The sequence below is a fragment of the Centruroides vittatus genome, unplaced genomic scaffold (assembly GCF_030686945.1).
Source record: "Centruroides vittatus isolate TY-2023 unplaced genomic scaffold, ASM3068694v2 scaffold_2520, whole genome shotgun sequence".
Classification (NCBI taxonomy): Eukaryota; Metazoa; Arthropoda; class Arachnida; order Scorpiones; family Buthidae; genus Centruroides; species Centruroides vittatus.
In genome coordinates, this window is record NW_027122689.1 from 333,503 (window position 1) to 352,737 (window position 19,235).

General features: G+C 32.3%; 1 protein-coding gene across 2 annotated transcripts in view; it reads left to right on the forward strand.

Moving 5' to 3' along the window:
• Mppe (Metallophosphoesterase) overlaps positions 1–19,235 on the forward strand; it is a 65,454-nt gene that overhangs the window by 34,992 nt on the left and 11,227 nt on the right. Inside the window, exons 5-6 of one of the 2 annotated variants that reach the window (XM_067285361.1) lie at positions 556–675; positions 4,588–4,638. In XM_067285361.1, the coding sequence (XP_067141462.1) occupies positions 556–675; positions 4,588–4,638 (171 nt within the window). The remainder of the gene's footprint in view (positions 1–555; positions 676–4,587; positions 4,639–19,235) is intronic. The other variant, XM_067285362.1, reaches the window with a different exon arrangement.

Below are 19,235 nucleotides of genomic sequence, written 5' to 3' on the forward strand. Positions count from 1 at the left end.
CAAAACTTCATCCATGTCAGCTTTGATTTGAGATGGGATCAACCCTTTTTTCGTCAGGCATTTTATGACCGCACGAGTCTCCGTCTTCTTCATTTTTGACAAAGCACTTGCACACTAACTATCTGCTAAACGGTCATGGCAAAACTTTACGACAAATCAAGCGGAAATTGGTATTGTATCTTTAGCAAAGATGTCTGAATAATTCTCGCCAAAAATTAAATTAAGTGCAGCGCCGCATATAGGCAAGGCCGCAAACTTTCCGAACAGCCCTCGTATACTAATCATATTACAATCAGTAGTGTTCTGTAATGAAACTTGTGATTTTATAACAGTATATAAAAATATAACTTTGCACATTCTACAGGACTCTAGTTCAGGAAATGCTGATGTAATACACTGGAAATATAATGTTAATTCTACAAAAATTCTGTTTGCATGATCTTATATAATTGTACATTTAATTAAACCAACTTAATTTTTAAATTAAATATTTTAAAAAGATTAAATTATTCTACACAATGCTAGAAACACTAATTATTTAAATGTATCATTCAGGTAAATTATTTGACAAGATCATCAGAATATGAAATTACTCCTAAATTAATTCCTGGAAAAATAAGAATCATATTGTCACATGTGCCACTTACTCCTATTCCAAGTTATTATGTAAAAAAGGTAAGCAAAATATCAAAACAGTATAAAAAAATGTTGAAGTTGAAAACATTCTGGAAGTGAGTAGATTTTTTTTTTTTTCCTATTGACTTTGAAGAATTAGGAAATATTTATGCTTAGAAAAAATTGCTAAATGTGTTACAAATTAAAATTTTTTATATTTTAATGTAAATAGATTTTATATTAATGAAACTTCAATTTATTAATTAAAAGAATTGTGTACTAATTACTGAACTAAACTCTCAAGTACCATATTAATATTTTCTTTACAAAATGATTTTGATTTAGAGAAAATGTTTTTAAGTGTCTTTAGTTCTATATATGGACTATTAAAGGAAAAACAAGCTGACAAAATATTCATGTTTCTTTCATCACAATATAAAATTTTAACAGAATAATAATATTTATGTGAAATAAATTGAAAATGTTTCAGTTATAAATCAAAATGATACAGTGTAAATAGATTTTATATTAATGAAACTAGTACTTTGTTAGACAAAAAGAAGTGTGTACTAAATGTACTGTAAAAATTCAAGTTGGAAAATTAAGTTTTCATTTTTCCAATTTGCAGTAAGTAATTCTGACTATGTAATTTTGAATCAGATTTGTTGTTATATTATACAAGATATCCAGTTAAATATCTATCCAAGAACAAAAGCTTCTTATTTTTATATTGTACTTTGTATATGTACACTAAAATTTTTTTTAAATGTATTTTCAGTAATTTATTGTTGTTACAGACAATTTTTTTGTAAACATGCAGTATAAGGGTCAAATTTAAATCTTCATTTACTGTCACTCTAGATAACGTTGTATTGGAAAAATATGGATAAAACCTCACATCTAATTGTCTAGTGGGTTGTATAGTTAAAGCAACAACACACACAATCATAATGAAAATTCAAATAGTTTTTATAGAAAGCACAATATTGTGCTTTCTATAAAAACTATTTGAAAGAGTATAAAGTATTATGTCAAAAGAAAAAACAGTCTTATTTTTGGAATTTTCATTACGATTGTGTGTGTGTGTGCTCCTCAGCCAGGTAGTGGAGAAGAAGAAAAGACAAACTTTTGGACAGATCTTGACCAAGTTATAATGTGTGTGCCTATGAACAAGAGATTAATCTGTGGGGGCAATTTAAATGGTCTTGTTGGGAAGAGGAAGAATGTGGAAAGAAGAGTTCTTGGGAGGTGGAGTGTATGGAGAGGGAGAAAGACTAGTTGATCATGCTGTGGCTTTTGACCTTGCACTAGTTAACACTTACTTTCAGAAGAAAGCAAATCAACTGGTTATATGCATGAGTGGAGGTAGATCCATCCAGATTGATTTTTTCTTGTGCCACAGGAGACATCTGAGTGAAGTGAGAAACAGTAAGTTGTTAAATGGAGAAGGTGTTGCTGCACAACCTAGAGTTCTCCTGGTGGATTGTGACTTTCTTATGAGCGATTGAAAGAATTGTATTAGCCAGATTTAACAAAGGATCAAATGGTGGAGATTGAAAGAGGAGGAATTAAGGAAAGAGTTTAAGATAAAAGTGTTAAAAGAAATCCAGTTTCCGGATGATGTGCAAACATGGTGGTTGCTGAATAGTAATTGCATTTTGAAAGTTGGAGAAGAGGTTTTGGGAAAAACTTCAGGGAAGAGATTGACAGAATTTCCTTCTGTCAATCTCTTCCCTTTGGAACTTTGGTGAGGTACAATCCACAGTTAAACAAAAGAAAGAGGCAGAGAAAAGGTGGGATTTGATGGGAAGGTCTGAAGATAAAGAAACTTACCATTTGGCAAATAAAATGACTAAAAAGGCAGTGGCTATTGCGAAAGCAAAGGCTTTAGAAGAGGCTTATAAAGTTTTTCGAAAGGAAAGGCAGTTGATGAGAATTGCCAAAGCAAGAGATAAGGCATCGAAAGACTTTACCTCTATTAAACTGATTAAAGATGATAAAGGAGTGGTATTACAAGATTATGAAAGGGTCAGGAAAGATGGAAAGTATATTTTCGGAATTTATTGAATGAAGAACTTCATATGAGAATGGAAGGCAAATGAAGGAGTGGTGTAAGATATTAGCAGGGAAGTGAAAAATGTGCTTAGGAAAATGAAGATGGGGAAAGCAGTAGGCACTGATCAGATTCCGGTTGAGGCTTGGAGAGGTTTGGGTAAGGAGGGAATTGATATCCTCTGGGACCTTATGAAGAAACTCTGGCAGCAGGAGAAGATCCCAGATGAATGGAGGAAGAGCATTCTTGTGCCAATCTTTAAAGGTAAAGGGGATGTACAGAATTGTGGAAATTACAGAGGTATAAAGATATTGTCCCATACTATGAAGATTTGGGAGAAAATTGTAGAAAGAAGGATTAGGCAGGAATCTGAGATTGAAGAGGAACAGTTTGGCATTTTGCCAGGAAGGAGTAGGATTGATGCTATCTTTGCTCTAAAACAGCTAATGGAAAGGCACACGGAAATGCAGGAAGATTTGCACATAGTGTTCATAGATCTAGAAAAGGCATATGATAGGGTACCAAGGCAAGAGGTATGGAGATGTTTGAGGGAAAAGAATGTTCCAGAAAAATATGTTAGGCTCGTCAAGGAAACGTACGAGGGAGCAGAGACCCAAGTTAAGAGTAGTGTAGGCACTACAGAAGGGTTCTTCTTTAATGTTGGTTTGCATCATGGATCAGCCCTTAGCCCTTATTTGTTTGACCTGATAATGGATGTGTTGGTGTGTGACGTGAAGTGTGATGCTCTGTGGAGTATGCTGTTTGCAAATGATATTGTGCTGTGTGAACTTTTCCAAACCAAGGCTGAGAAGAAACTGGAAGATTGGAGGAAAGTTTTGGAAGAAAAGGGCATGAAGATTAGCAGAACTAAAACAGCTTATATGATTGAATGGTAGAGATGAGTGTAATATTAAAATCCAAAATGTGCTGCTCCTTTTGTTCCAAGTCTTAAATATCTTGGGATATTTGTCGAGATGGGAGGAGGATTGAACTCTGAGGTGCAGCATAGAATTCAGTATGGATGGATGAACTGGAGGAAGCTGAGCGGTGTGTTATGCGACAAGAAAGTTATCTGCAATCTGAAAGGAAAATTGTATAAATCAGTTGTTAGACCTGCAATGTTATACGGAGCGGAGACATGGGCAATAACAAGAGCCCAAGAAAGAAAGATGGAGGTGGCGGAGATGAGAATGTTGAGATGGATGTGTCAAGAAAGGATAGAATAAGGAATGATTTTATTAGAGGTTCTGTTAAGGTGGGCTCCTTGAGCAAAAAGATGCAAGAATGTAGGTTGAGGTGGTTTGGCCACGTAGCACGAAGAAGTGGCAATTATGTCGAAAAAAAGATCGGAAAACTGGTAGTAAAAGGAAAGAGGAAAAGAGGAAGACCAAAGATGTATTGGAAAGAAGGTGGAAGAAGACTTGAACCAGAGGAGACCTAAGAGAGAAAAAGCCCTTGATAGGGAAAAATGGAAAAAACGTATTAGAGAAAGAAACGTCGACCCCATATAAATATGGGAAAAGGCGAAGATAAAGAAAGTCTCTAAGAATTCTCATAATTATAGTATTTGAAGACAATATCGTTATACTTTCAAATGATAATTTTAACTTTTCTGACTATTTTAATTGATCAAATTCTAAAAAAGTTGTATTTCAAAACTGTTAAATTTAAATAATTATCTATTATTAATGGAAATAAGCTACTTACCAGAATAATATATCATCATAAAGATATAAGTAAACAACCGAAACTTTATTTTCTTCTAGCCAAACATTTATCAATAACATAACTTCCAGTGTAACCTTTGATTACATAAAAGTCTTGATTTTAAAAATTTTAGCTTATAAATAGATTACTTCAGCTATAATTTAAAAATATAACTTGAATTAATTCATATATATATTAAAATATATTTCTAGGTTCTTTCATTTGTTCAACCTCATTTAATATTTTCTGCTCATGAACATATTGTAAGTAATTTTATTTTACAATTTAACTGAAACATTGTTATAATGAAATGCCTAGATAAATTTATTATTAAATTTATTTAAATCATACTAAATGAATATATGCTATTTAAAATAAATGAGAGGAAATGGTAATTAAAAGCAAAGATGGTAAAACCTTAATATAACTATCTTAACGTATAATCAGTCAAAACATTTTAATTTTCTAGGAATTATCACATCCACAGACACCATAATTACTACCTAGTCAATAACATGTTGAAACTTCTCTTCCTACCATTTTTCTTAGATGATCATTCCTTATCCTGATGAAATTTACTCTATAAGATTTATGTTATTTTTCTTCCTTTATGACAACCACTATTTTCCCAAAAGGTTGTCATTGGTTGGGATTTTTATGACACAGAAGAGTCTTGTCTCTCTTTTAAGATGAACCCCAAAATTTTATACAATTGCTTTTCTGGAAATTGACTGTTCCTTAGGACAAGCTAATCCCATGTACTATATAACTTTTACCTTTACAAATGTTCCAAAGTTTTCTTGACTGAATTTTTGGGATCATCATGTTGCTATTATTTGGTTATTTATAAACCCATAATCTCACTGGAGCATTAGACTAACCGTGGAAAGAACTGCATCCACCTACAGTTTAAAGACAAATGATTGCCAGATTAGAACTGACTATATTACTGCCATTATTAATAACCAAATGCTAAGTAATTTGACTTAGAGGTAGGCATTAGGTTACTCTCCTATTCCAATTACTTAGTATTCAATTATTAACAATAGCAGTGATATAACCCAATCTAATCTGGCAATCATTTGGCTTTAATATAACTATCAGGCTTACAGATGTTTGTTTCCTCCTATGGTTTGGAGATTAGCAAGTGTGTTAGAAAGCGACCTTAGTGGGTGTCAGTACACAGTGGAGGATAATGGATGGTTTGAGGAGAGAATCGTGCATGTTTTGTCACAACCAGGACATATGTCTACTTTCAATTTTATGGCATTATACTGGTTGAAGCATCATCTATTATTGGCTGCTTTAAATAGGACATATATAAAACAAGTAAATTTTAAATAAAGAATATATAGGATCCTAAAAAGTCACACAATTGAGCCTTAAAAGTAAAATTCCAGAAAAGTTTAATGCACATAAAACTCAAACATTTTCATTCTACATAGGAGATCATCTTCAGGTTAAAGCATTCTCAAATGGAATATGGAATATGAACATTCTTAAGATTATTTGAAAAATCGTATAATGAAATTTTTTAAAAATAATGTTCCTGTTGGTGTAAAGATTGCCAGGCATAAGATAATTGTTTTTCATACAAAGTTCAACAGTCTGGGGTGAAATTCAGCACTTCTTCTGGAACCTGTTACTAGTGTGCTTGATGAAAATACAGACTACAGACTTAACACAAACACTCAAACTTTTGAACAGTTCTTCTTCAGGTGAAATCTGATAGAATGCTTCAAAATGGAATGTGAATATTCAAAAAACAAATCAAACACCTGTTTTACGAAATCCATTGTGACATGCACGTTCATGTGTAGATGGTGGTAATTAAGGGTCGGCGTTTATGAGGGCCTGCCAGGCTACCAATAGATTAATCTTCTCCTTCTAGTTGATGGAGGTGGTCCTGTGGCATGCTATGGCTGCTAGTATGGCATGCTAGTATGCAGGTGGTCTGTGAATGGCTATGGCTTCTCAGCCCTTTAAGATGCTCCTGGTGGGGTAATGAGGTTCTCGGCCTTGTCAAACTCCACATCAATGTTGGATCTGATGTATACATGGCAAGGGCAGTAGTGAATTACCCATGCTGAAGGTTTGCTCGGTATTCTCTTATTCAGGTACGTAAAGAGTGTTTAGTGGAACCAATATATATCAGGTCTTTGTCCCATCTGTTGTCTTTAAGTGGGATGGAGTAGACACCAGGAAGTCTGTTATGATCTGGAGAGTCTTTTCCATTTCGGAGGATGTCAAAGATCGTCTGATATCTCCTGTATGCTATCTGCATGTGATGTTTGTTGGTAATCTCTGTGTACACCACCTTAATATATAGGTTAAATGTGATCGGGACATGTGTTAGACTGTTAGGATCGATGCTGGCCATTACATCGATGTTACATTCGTAGTTGGTGTGTGTTGTGAGCAGTGATGTTGCTCAATTAAATGGTGCATTAGATTAGGGTACCCATGTCTGGTTGCTATCTTAACATGAGTTAACTCGGTGGCTAGAGATTGCACAGTGGATAAATGGGAAAATGCCCTTCTAACTAGAGTATTAAATGCTGCAGTCTTATATGAGAATGGGTCACATGAACCCACAGGTATGTATGTTTGCGGTATACCAACATGCACATGGTAGACCCTTCCACTCTAATGCTTATGTCCAGAAAATAGATCTGTGTTGCTAGTCAACTCCTATTGTTAGGCCATATGGATTGTCATTAATGGCTTGTACGAAAGATGACAAATCTGGCATCGTCTTCCACATGATGAAAATGTTGACTATGTATAAAGTAGGATGCTTGGGAGGAATGGTGGGAGGACCTTGCAGTCAAGTCATGTAATGATCATTTCGCAGGAGTGCCAAAGAGGAGTGCCAAGCTACCCATGGGCACTCCTCTTTTCTGCTTGTAAACAGTACCATCGAAAGCAAAGATCGAATTATAACAGATGAGATGGACCATTTCTAGCACTTGTTGGTGTAGAGTCTGATCTTGAATCAAAGTAAGCAAAAAATCCCTAAGGGAGCAAAAGGCTGGAGGGTGCTCCATAGAAGGGTAAAGAGATTTGAAGTCCAAGATGGTAATAAATTGCAGTGACGAGCATAGATCCTGTAGGAGGTGGATGAGGTCTACAGGATTATTGATGGTATGAAGGTAGGCTTCCAGGCGGGAAGATAGTAGGTGGTGGGTAGCCTTCTCTAGCTTGTGTGTGGGTGTCCTGACTTTATCCACTATCAGACATAGTTGCTGGCCCATTTTGTGCATCTTGGCGAAGGCGAAAAGCCTAGGTGTGGCCGGGGAATCAACTACTATGTTGTCCAATGCCAAGTGTTTGACTAACTTAGAGTTTGTGAACTGCTTGACTTTAGTTTGCAGCTTGTCAACAAAATCTTTATCTTTTCTCTCATATTGGGTAATAGTGATGTATTCCTTTAATCCTGTAGGAGCTATGTTTCATGAGGTCCATCATCCTAGACTTATCAGTTCTAGTGAGAGTGATCTCATTCCATCGCATCCATTCGCTAGTACATTTTAGTTTACTTCTTAGCTCTACTACCTCCGGTTTCTCTGTAGCTTTTTGTAAAAATACAAAAGGTAAAGAGATTTCACCTGAAGAAGAACTATTCAAAACTTTGAAAGTATTTGTGATAAGTTTGTATTTTCACAAAGCACACCGGTAACAGGTTCCAGAAGAAGTGCTAATTGTTCTTCATTTTTAAAATTGATGCAATTGCCCCTTCTTTCAGATTTGAATATTTCAAGAGCTTCTAGAGGCCTGATTTGGTTGTCATGCTTATGAACAATGAAATATAGGATCCTCTTGTAGGTCATTAGCATACAGATTGAAAGAACAGAAATATTCTATTGAGAAAAGGGAACTAATGACTGTACTAGACATGTTTGAAATAGAGCCAAGAATGTAAGTACATTTAGATGGCTTAGATGATACATACTAACTTTAGAAATAAACACATTAGAACTCTTGAGGCATCAGAAACATTTAAAGCAGATAAAGTAGAATCTTATTTTAAAGGATTGCAAATTAACATATTTTTTCCAGGTCCCATGAAATCAATATTTTATCTCTAGCAGATCCAAAACTCAGAATAATGGATTTTTTATAGATCCATCTACTGTAAACTTTGCATTTTTTCAACATTTACTTAATACTTGGGTGTTTCCAGGAATTTGTAGAGTTTTATGATGCATTTATTACATCTGGGATATGTACAATTAAAGAATCACATGAAAAGAGACATCAGGCCAATAGGATTGAGGAGGAGCCACCTAGTGAACATTCTGATTCTGGTCCAAGTGTAGTGTCGAAATTTAGTGAGGCCATTGTCTTTCCAAGTCATGAAGACCTCTCCCCGAGTTTCGGCATAAACAGGCTGTACCTGTACATGACATTGCTAATGTCAAGCAGTTGTATTTGGTAGGGTGAAAAGTAGCATAAAAACAAAGATGGACAAATTTTTTTAACAAATTGCAAAGTCAAGTGAAGTGCTAATGAGCATATGTAATTTGCCTTGTAGTTTCTGTCATCTTTGTCATACACATGTATGGTGTAGTATATGATCTTGTAACATATGTGTTTCCATAGAATAAAGAGTAGAGATCTCAAGAAACTGAATAATTTAAAGTACTAGTATTTCTTATTTTTAAGGGTGTCAAAAACAGAAATTTTTTCAAGTAATGGATATTTTCCTGAATATGCAGGAAATTGTTCTTCGCAATATAAAGGATTCTTGGAACAATGGATGAATTTCGGTGGCTCAAGCAATCTGTTAAAATGAGATTCTATGGTAGTAATGAAAATATCTACAGTATATTTTCATTAATACTTTAACTTTTTCAGTTTTTTATTTTTTGCATGAATAATGGCATTATTCATGGAATTATTCATCTGTATAATCTTGTCAGTGAATCCATTTCAACTGCACTTAGCCTGTTTTTGTTATTTCCTACATTTTAGCTTTATACAATAATGCCTGCTAGACTTCTCACTGTGGTGTTATGAATATTCTATTTACTTTAAGTTTTTGGCATGCCACTATACTTTATATAGCCTCTTAAAGTATCTTTTATTGTTTTTCCTGTTTCTTGTTGCTCAGTTAGCTCTTCTAGTTTGGCTTAATTCCATGACTAAATATTTGTAATGGTCACATACTGATTACATTTTTCATTTTTATACTATTCTCCACTCACACAAATAGTTTGTCTTTCCTATATTCCTAGATAATCAATATGCACTTATATTGAATTGCGTTCTGTTTTTGATTTAATGTTTTTCCTAACATGCTTATAAGTTTCATCTTAAAATAATCGAAAAATGCTTTAAAGCAAAGTCAGAAAACAACAAAGTTTAATAAATACAAAATTCTGTTTATGTGTCAATTCTGTTTTTCAAAAACGTAGAATGTCCAGAATAATGTTTACTGTCGGAATCATTGAAGTGATATTATAATTCCAAGATGGACAATAGTATAGTTGATAGCAAATTGTTAAATAGTCCCCACTTTACAGCAGAATTTCTTTATAAGTTGAACACAAAAAATAATGGTGATAATTGGACACAAATTGGTTCCAAATGTTGTGCACAAACTTATATATTGCAATCAGTTCCTATATATACATGCCATAATGTAATACTGAAATGATGTTTAGACATATTTAAATTCAAACATTTAATATTTTAATTAATTGATATTTTTATTTAAAAATATTTACAGAAGTGCAATAGTCAATGGAACCAAAAATCATATTGGGAGATTAATTCTGTATGAAGATTAAGGCAATTTTATTATTCCTAAGTTTGATTTATTAAATTTTATAATAAGACTAAAAAGAATAAATGATTAAATAAGTTAGAATGATTACATTGATCAACATGGCTTTTTTCTTGTACTTTATTAAGTGTATTGTATACTTTTTTATGCTTATTATTGAACTAATTTAAAAATTTGGCAAATCACATCAAATTCTTCAGAAATTCTCAATAATAATAATGTATTCCTTGCATGCACTTATGTAAATAAGTTTTAAAAATAATCTGTAACATTAAAATGTACAAAAAAAATGTTGGCTGACTATTGTTGGACATTTATTTTAGAAACTATAAGGGCGTCAGAAACAAAAAGTGGCAAGAAAAATTGTTTTAACCTTAATATACATTATTAATTTTATTGGTGATAATAAATCCAATTAGTTTTTTTTTTTTTTATCTTGGTATGATAGAAATATTTTGTTCTTAGTTTAATTGTGACAAATAACATAAAACAAAATTTTGTACAAAGGCAAGAAGAATTATGAAAGTTAAAATTTATTGTCCAGTGTCATCTAGAATGTGAGCAACTCTGCAGAAAGTTATTTTTGGTTTTTCAAAGTGATGCAGATTGGAGTGCCAGTGAAACATGAATATACCATTTCAAATTGGCCGATGGTATTTACATTTTTAATAAATTACAAAAATATAGAAGATACAAAATGTTTTCAGATATCCATCTTCACAATCACCAGTGACAAACAAACAATTTTCGTCTACAGAGATGATCTTTTTTAGGGAGGCTGCAACTCTGCAATAATGAAAATTGGTTAAATCATCATCTGGTGCCATTGCCATTGTTAAAAATCAAATACTAGGGTGAATTGAAAACTTTCTGAAATGACAATGAAAACAAAATAAAATGATTTCCAAGTTATGCTGTATTTTTCAACACAATCCCCTTGAAACTTAATGCACTTGATCCAATGTTTCTCCAACTTTTTGATTGCCTCCAAGAAATGGATTTTCCAAGGTCTCCAAAACAGCTGTTTACAGCCTCGATCATCTTTTCATTGGATCAAAATCTTTTTCCAGCTAGGAATTTTTTGAGTTTCAGCAACAGGCAGAAGTCTGAGGGAGCCAAATCCAGCAAATACATGGATTCAAAAGGATTTCAAACTTAATTTCTGCCAGTTTTTGCCAAATGACTGCACTTAAATGAGTGGGTACATTGTTGTGGTGAAAAAGCACTTTTTTCTTGATCATTCCCAAGCATTTTTCTGGATTGTTGCTCAGAGCTTGTCCAAAAGTGTTGTGTAGTATTGTCCAGTGACAAATTTTCCTTTCTCAAGATAGTCAATTAACAAAATTCCTTTGGTGACCCAAAACTGCTATCACTTCCCAGCTGAATGAATGGTCTTTGCCTTCCTTGGAACCTGCTCACCACTTTCAATCCAATGTTTTTATTGAATATTTGTTTCTGGTGTGTAGTTGTGAATCTAGGTCTCATCCATTCTCACAAATCTTTTAAGAGAAATTCAATGGATTTCTCTTAAACAATTCCAAACTCTTAGTTGAAACTCAGGCTCAAATGTGTTTTTGCTCTGGACTGAGCAAAATGCGGCACCCATCTTGCAGACAACTTTTTTAAACCCAAGTCATTATGTAAAATATGAACTACTCATTCATAGGAGATGCCCACAGCTTTCTCAGTTTTTCATGCACTTTGATTCAGCAATCTTTGAATAACATATTGTGGATTTTAACCACAATTTCTAGAGTGGTAGCAGTTTTTGGATGTCCCAAATGTGGTTCATCACTTGCATGTGTGCAGCCACTTGAATTCCAAAACCCAAAAACTTGCTATGGAAGATGAAAGTGATAAATCAACAAGAACATGGTCCAACCTGAATTTGATTTCCATTGCAGTTTTTTCTTCTGAATGGAAAAATTTGATAACAGCTTGAATTTCAATTTTTTGCATACATGAACAGGCACACAGGGTATCTCACTTCAATGCTTATAAAAACCTAACTATTGGCCAGATTGATGTGAAATTTGGAAACCATGCATATGAAAGATTTGCTAATGCAGTGTGGAAAAATATTTCCAAACAAAACATTCCCTAGCTATGATTCCAGAAACTGTTTAATCCACCCTAATAGGGGTTTAAAATTGGCTGACAATATTTACATTTTTTAATAAAATACTAAAGTATAGAAGATATATAATGTCTTCATGATTTAGCAATGGCAATGTCACCAGGTCCTCTGGTGACATTGCCATTTTGCACAATTTGCATTATTGTGGAGGCATAGCTTCTATAAAAAGGTCATCTCTGTAGACAAGGATTGTTTGTCACTGCTGATTGTGAAGACATTTTGTATCTTGTCTATTTTTGTATTTTATTAAAGATGAATATACCAATTATTGTTATACTAGTAGGTAGGCCTGGTGTTGCTTGGGCAAAAGTAACAATAGCGAAGATTAAGATTATTGTGTTATAGTCAATCTTATCCGTTTTCACAGAATGCAAGAATTGGGTCCCCCTGTTTCCAGATTAATTAGAGAATTTTTAGATGGGTCTAAAAATATGTTCAATTTCCTGTAAAAACAAAAAAAACTGCATCTGCGTCTTGCACGTCACTTTCTCTTAACACTTCCATTGTTACGTAGCACTTCCATTGTTACTTAACACTTCCATTGTTGATGGAAGTGTTAAGCCTTAATCCTGTCCCTCTCCCCATGGGAAGGAATTTCGAAAAATCCCTTCTTAGTGTGCGTTCTCGTGACATACCGTAACTGTGTACCAAATTTCAACTTTCAACTCCTAACCATTTGGGCTCTGTGCTGATTATTATTATTATTATTATTATTATTATTAACAACTTGTCTCGATTATATTATATATAGATACAGTGTGTTTAATTGTTCATAACATTTAACATTTAATAATTGCATCTTGCCATTAGTGAGTGCAACCAATTGTTTGAATTCAGAAATTACTTTCAATTGCACTAGTTTTGGCAGTCATAAGTCAAGAACTGAATGTATTTGCCAGTTATACAGGGTGGACTTTTTAATTACTCTAGTTGAATAACTCAAAAAAATACACATAATACCAAAAATAATCATTAAACCAGAATTATTAGACTTCAAGAAGGCCACAAAATGAGGCTATTGGTTTCATCATAGATGGTACTAGATCGGTGAAAACAAGGTTAACTTCATTTTCTTAAATGGGAGCCTGCATTTTCTATTGCATATTCTGATTCTACACCAAAAATAAACTTATGTAAAACATTTTGTTTTGACAGATGCACTATAAAAATTGGGCTGCACGTTCATAAGGTGACGTAGTAAGTTGTTTAATCAAAGATGCAGTAATCAGTAATTATGGATATTTGAAGTTTTACGTGGCCCTCAAATCAAGCAAGTATGAATCTGGGGTTGTCTGTGAACTTCATTCAAAAAAAAAATGGAAGAAAATTGCTTAAAAAGTCATTAAGAAGCTATTATTATTTGGTAGAATCATTCTTTTTGTTCAAATAATAATAGAAAATTAGTGTTTCAGCAAGATAAAGAGAAGATGCTGATCTTGATTCCACCAAGTAATCAAGCCACCAAAGCACCATTCCTAAAAAAATGTTAAAGCTTTTTTTCTTCCTTTTTCAGTGAATTCACCGCCAACCACGGATTCACACATCCGCAATGTGGCAGCCACATAAAACTTCAAGCATCCATAATTCCTGATTAGTGCATCTTTCAAAAAAAAAAAAAAAAAAAAAAATGTTTTAGATAAAAGTTTTGTTGATATTTTTATGTAGACCCCATATTTTCAAGTTTTTCCACTGGATTAATTAAAATGGTCCACCCTGTATATCATTGTATAATTTTTTTATGAAATAGTGATTTATAATTCCTACCCTTTTGTGCATGTTTTCAAAAGTTAAATATAAATGGATATCAAAAAGCTTTCTAATATGCAGTACATATATATTTCCTTGTAAGCAATCATAATTTGTTTTAGTTATGACTGCCATATTTATCTATAGCAGCGGTGGCCAACTTTTTTGGAAGCAAGGGCACAATTACAAATTTTCATGAATGTTGCGGGTGCAACAATGCGTAATGACATCATATATGTTTATTGTTAAAGTTATTTTTAATTTTGATTCTTTTTGATTTTATTTTATAGGTTAAAATAATAATAAAAAATTGTAATAACAATTTTATTGAACAACATTTATTACATAATACATGAAAAATTATTATTTGTTAATGAGAAGGTTGAGACTGTATTTCTTGACATAACTTTTCAAAATCAGGAGAGTGATGTAATGGCAGAACGATCGGTAGTAATAAAATAAAAACATACAAGATGGCGCTAAAATTCGATAGAATTCAATAAAATAATAACTTTTGTAGTGGAACTAAGTACTTATATTTTATTATATATAGAGTTATTTAATACATCAATAAATAATTACTTGAAAATTTCAATTAATAAATAAGTAATAAATAATTTCAAGAAAATTCTGCTTAAAAGCTGGATCATGAAAATGTTTGGAAATAAAATAAAATAATTTTTTTATTTTATCGGGAAGCGTGTCGTGGGCACACAATAAATCGCTTACGGGCGCGGGGTTGGCCACCCCTGATCTATAGAGTCGTCACTATCCTCATTTGTATAACAAATTCTTATTTCTGCCTACAGCAGAAGTTAAAATATTTATTAATTTGCTTTATTCTTTCTATGCTTTCCAATTTTGTTTCTACATTATTTTTCACAGATGAGAATGGAGATTTATTATAAGAATCATTATTTTGACAACTCAATTTACCGGATTAACAGTCGGACTGAGCACCCAGCCAAAAGTGCCTGGGAAAGCATTATTGGATGATTAATTTAAAGTGCCCATTGCCTATTTTTAATTTTTTTTTTTATTAATTTTCTCTACATTATTTTAAATAGCAGTATTTTCATTTTGTCCTACCATGATTATTCTTTATTAAATTTTTAAAATATTATTTATAGTTATTTAATTAATGTATATATAACTTTGTGTTTATGTTTGTAACTAATATTATTTAAAAGTATCATAAATTGCAACATAGATATGAGAGAGTTGCCAAATGATGCAAAATGTGGGAGTTGGACTGTAAAAGGCATTGGGCTTGTAAAAGGCATTAATATATTTTAAAAATTAACTTGTATGAAATGAAATAAATAAATTTAATAGATTTTAAATACAACACACCAACCTTATTATGCTTTGCAGTTATTTTGAAATGTAACACAAATGTTTTTGGTCCACCCTAGGACCACCTTCAGGCAGAGTTCTAGAAAAAATCTTTCTGGTGTGATTGGTGTTCCATTAAGCTCCAAATGGAACACCAATCACACCAGAAAGATTTTTTCTAGAACTCTGCCTGAAGGTGGTCCTAGGGTGGACCAAAAACATTTGTGTTACATTTCAAAATACAGTAGAGAGTCGTTAATCCAAACTCCTGTAATCCGAATCGCCGGTTATCCGAACGATTTTCAGTCGGACTGTGTCGTGCTGAATCGAACGTTTTTGATACTAGATTTACTTCTAAAGTATAATTTTCATGTTTTTATATTCTTCAATATATTTATTTTGTTTGTACAAAATGCAGAAATAATTTTTAACGATACGATAGCCTCGACTATTATTATAAAAATTTTCGTTAGGCTTAAAATCGACAAAAATTCAACACGAAGCGACATGCAATGGAGAAAAATTTGAACATCGGACAGGTTATATTTTTTCGTACATAATCGGTTATCCGAACAAATCACTAATCCGAACAACCCCTGTCCCCAATTGATTTGGATTAACGACTCTCTACTGTAACTGCAAAGCATAATAGGGTTGGTGCATTGTATTTATAATTAATGCTTTGTTTAGTGGATTATTTTTATTTTAATAGACTTATTTATTTCATTTCATATGATATGTATAAATTTTTTAAATGAAAGTTTATGTATTCTCATTGAATAAAATATAAAACAGATGTCATGGGATTGACGTACTTTAACCAAATACCGGAATGCTTATGTTCGATAACTGCAAGCATTTTCAAAGTCCCTTCCGAGCTCTTCCTCGGGCTTCTACCTTCATTCCATACAAGCTGGCCATTAATATTCGAAATTGTGTTTGAATATTAACAGCCATCTTGTATGGAATGAAGGAAGAAGCCTGAGGAAGAGCCCGGAAGGGGCTCTGAAAATGTTTGCAGTTATCAAACATAAGCATTCCAGTATTTGGTTAAAGTAAGTCAATCCCATGTCATATATTCAATCCAGTGTGTGGTGAGTTAAATAAAATAGATTCTTCTCTTCTTTACCTGCACTTAAAAATCAACAAACAACAAAAACCCTTTAAGATTCAGTTTTTTTATTTAAACTTCTAATGTTTTCACTCAGTTGATTGACCTTCTTTGAGAAGAATTGAATAATTCCAATTTATAATGAACGAAACCTATTTTATAACCTTGGTTAAGGTTCTCTAAAATAGGAAAACATTAGAAGTTTAAATAAAAAAACTGAGTCTTAAAGGGTTTTTGTTGTTTGTTTATAAAATAAATTATCTGTTAGAATATTTTAACTATTTTAATTAAATAGGTTAAATTATTTTCATAGATAAAAAATGATTAATAGTGATATTTACTATTGATGCATAAATATAGTATATATTCTTAATAGTCTATTAACTCAAAAACTACTGCTTTTATTTATATTGTCATGTAGATGAACAGCGAATCATAGTAACAAGTCTTTGGTAAACACAAAGGGCTGTTTATTTACCCATAGAGCATACAAACACTGCGGCCTGCAGTACAAGACGAAAACTGCCCCTTAACACGAGAGCTTGCAGTTTTATAGCATGAGAGCATTGTCAAAATATGTAAATGACAGTGAATTAACATGTGTTCTCAAACCTTTGAGAATGTACACATAAAAAAAACTAATTTCTCCACTGAACAGGTTTGAACTGGAGACCTGATTCATAGGCAGAGATTCTAACCACTAAGCCATGGAACTTGACAGTTGGGAAAAGTGAACTGCGGCATTATATATCTTGTAATTCAATTTTCACCCACTTCCAGATTATCAATCGCATTAAAATTTTGCATACATATGTATTCCCAATGACAAGACATTTTTTAGTTTGCAAACTATTTCAGTAAAAGATTAGCAAATCTCACAGAGAATAATATATGTTAAATTAAATGTTAAACCAAGAATTTCAATAATTCACTGTTATATATATATATAACTAAAAAGTAGAAAATGAAAAATATATTTTTAAAAATTTCTAAATAAATTCTTTTTATTCACATAAATGCACTAAAAAGTAAAAATGAAAATTTTTTCTGGCATTCACAGTATTATCCAACCAAAAAGTGTGAGGCACTCATGGAAAGCCCATAAAAATTGATAGAAGATGTAACTAAGAATACTTCTAAACATGAGTGCCTGACATTTTTGGTTGCATAATACTGAGAATACTGTAAAAGTTTGGTGCATTTATGTGAATAAAAAGCATTTCTTTAAAATTTTTTCAAATATTTTTTATTGTTTCTATGTTAAGGCATGTGGGTATGGAATTGATGGGATCTATGCAGTCTAATGTCTCAAAAATGCAGAGTATTACATGCTTTTTTGTTGCATTTTGTGGTGGGAAATTCATTGGTAAAGTTTCATACAATCATTTTGAATGACTCTGTATACTTAAACTTTATTATATAATTTCAAATTTTTACAATTAAAGTGAGATAATCAATACTTAGAAACTATCATTTTATATAACATATAAAGCATTTCTCTAACCAATATTTGATATTTATCCATGTTTGTCTAAATCGGCGGTTCTTAACCTTTTTAGTGGTTAGCACCCCCTTGAATATGAAAATAAGCTCTTGCACCCCCTTAAAAAATGTGTGTATATTTTTTATTTAAGAAAAAACATTTATTGCATAAACAAATGCCGTGTTTATTTACAATATATATTACTATATAACATAAAAAGCAATATTTAAATTTTAATGGCTAGGTTGTTGTTGTTGTTTATTCATAATAATTCTATTAAAACGAGGTTCTTTTTTTTGAAAGAGCCACGCGTAAGTCATCAGATATATTTAAGCAATTTCTGGCTTTTGTTTTGATGTCCAAAAGTGCTGAAATCCCATTTTACAATGGTAGGTGGTGGCAAATGGTAAAACTGTCTCTAGTGCTGCTTTTGCCAGTTGTGGATAAGCTTCTAACTGTTTACACCAGAACTGTTCTAAGTCTAGTTTTTCAAATTCCATTTCCATACGTGCATTAGCTATTATTTTTTTTATTTTTGAAATTTCTCTCACACCCCTGAGGGGGCATGCACCCCAGGTTAAGAACCACTGGTCTAGATCAATGGTTTCCAGCTTATTTTTATTGCAGAACCCTTTTCACCGTACTAAAAAAATGTGGAACCATGACAGTTTTTAAAGATTATAGATAAACTGGTCATTACTGTGAAGGGTTAAACTATTTTCTTCTAATATTTTAAACAGTGCTAGTTTCTAGATTTCTACCTTTGTTTGTATTTGCCTTTTCAGTTTCATCATCACTAGAAACATTTGAAATATTTGCTATATTTTTCTTCAAAATTCTTCTCTCTTCCAACGCTCCATGATTTTTTAATTTGGGATATACACAATACTATAAAAGCACTATAAATTATTCAATTCCCACTATATTTTTATATGAAAAATACTTAAAATATCACAAAACAATTGCAGTGCAAAACTTTAATAATCTTTCACTAAATTGTTCACTTGGTACAGTGTACATTAACATAACACTTGTTTCACATGTGTGTCTCATCACTAGTATCATAGTATGTACTGTACAGTATAATACCACTGGGCATCTGGCCACTCCTGTCATTAATTCATTGATATCTGCAACGGAAGCCTATTGAATCTAAAGCATATTTAATGACTATTATTATTTATATGTTGGATACTTTTAAGTTTATTTTTTTTATTGATTTTCTAGCATTAGGTTAAGTTTTTATGTAAATTTATGGTT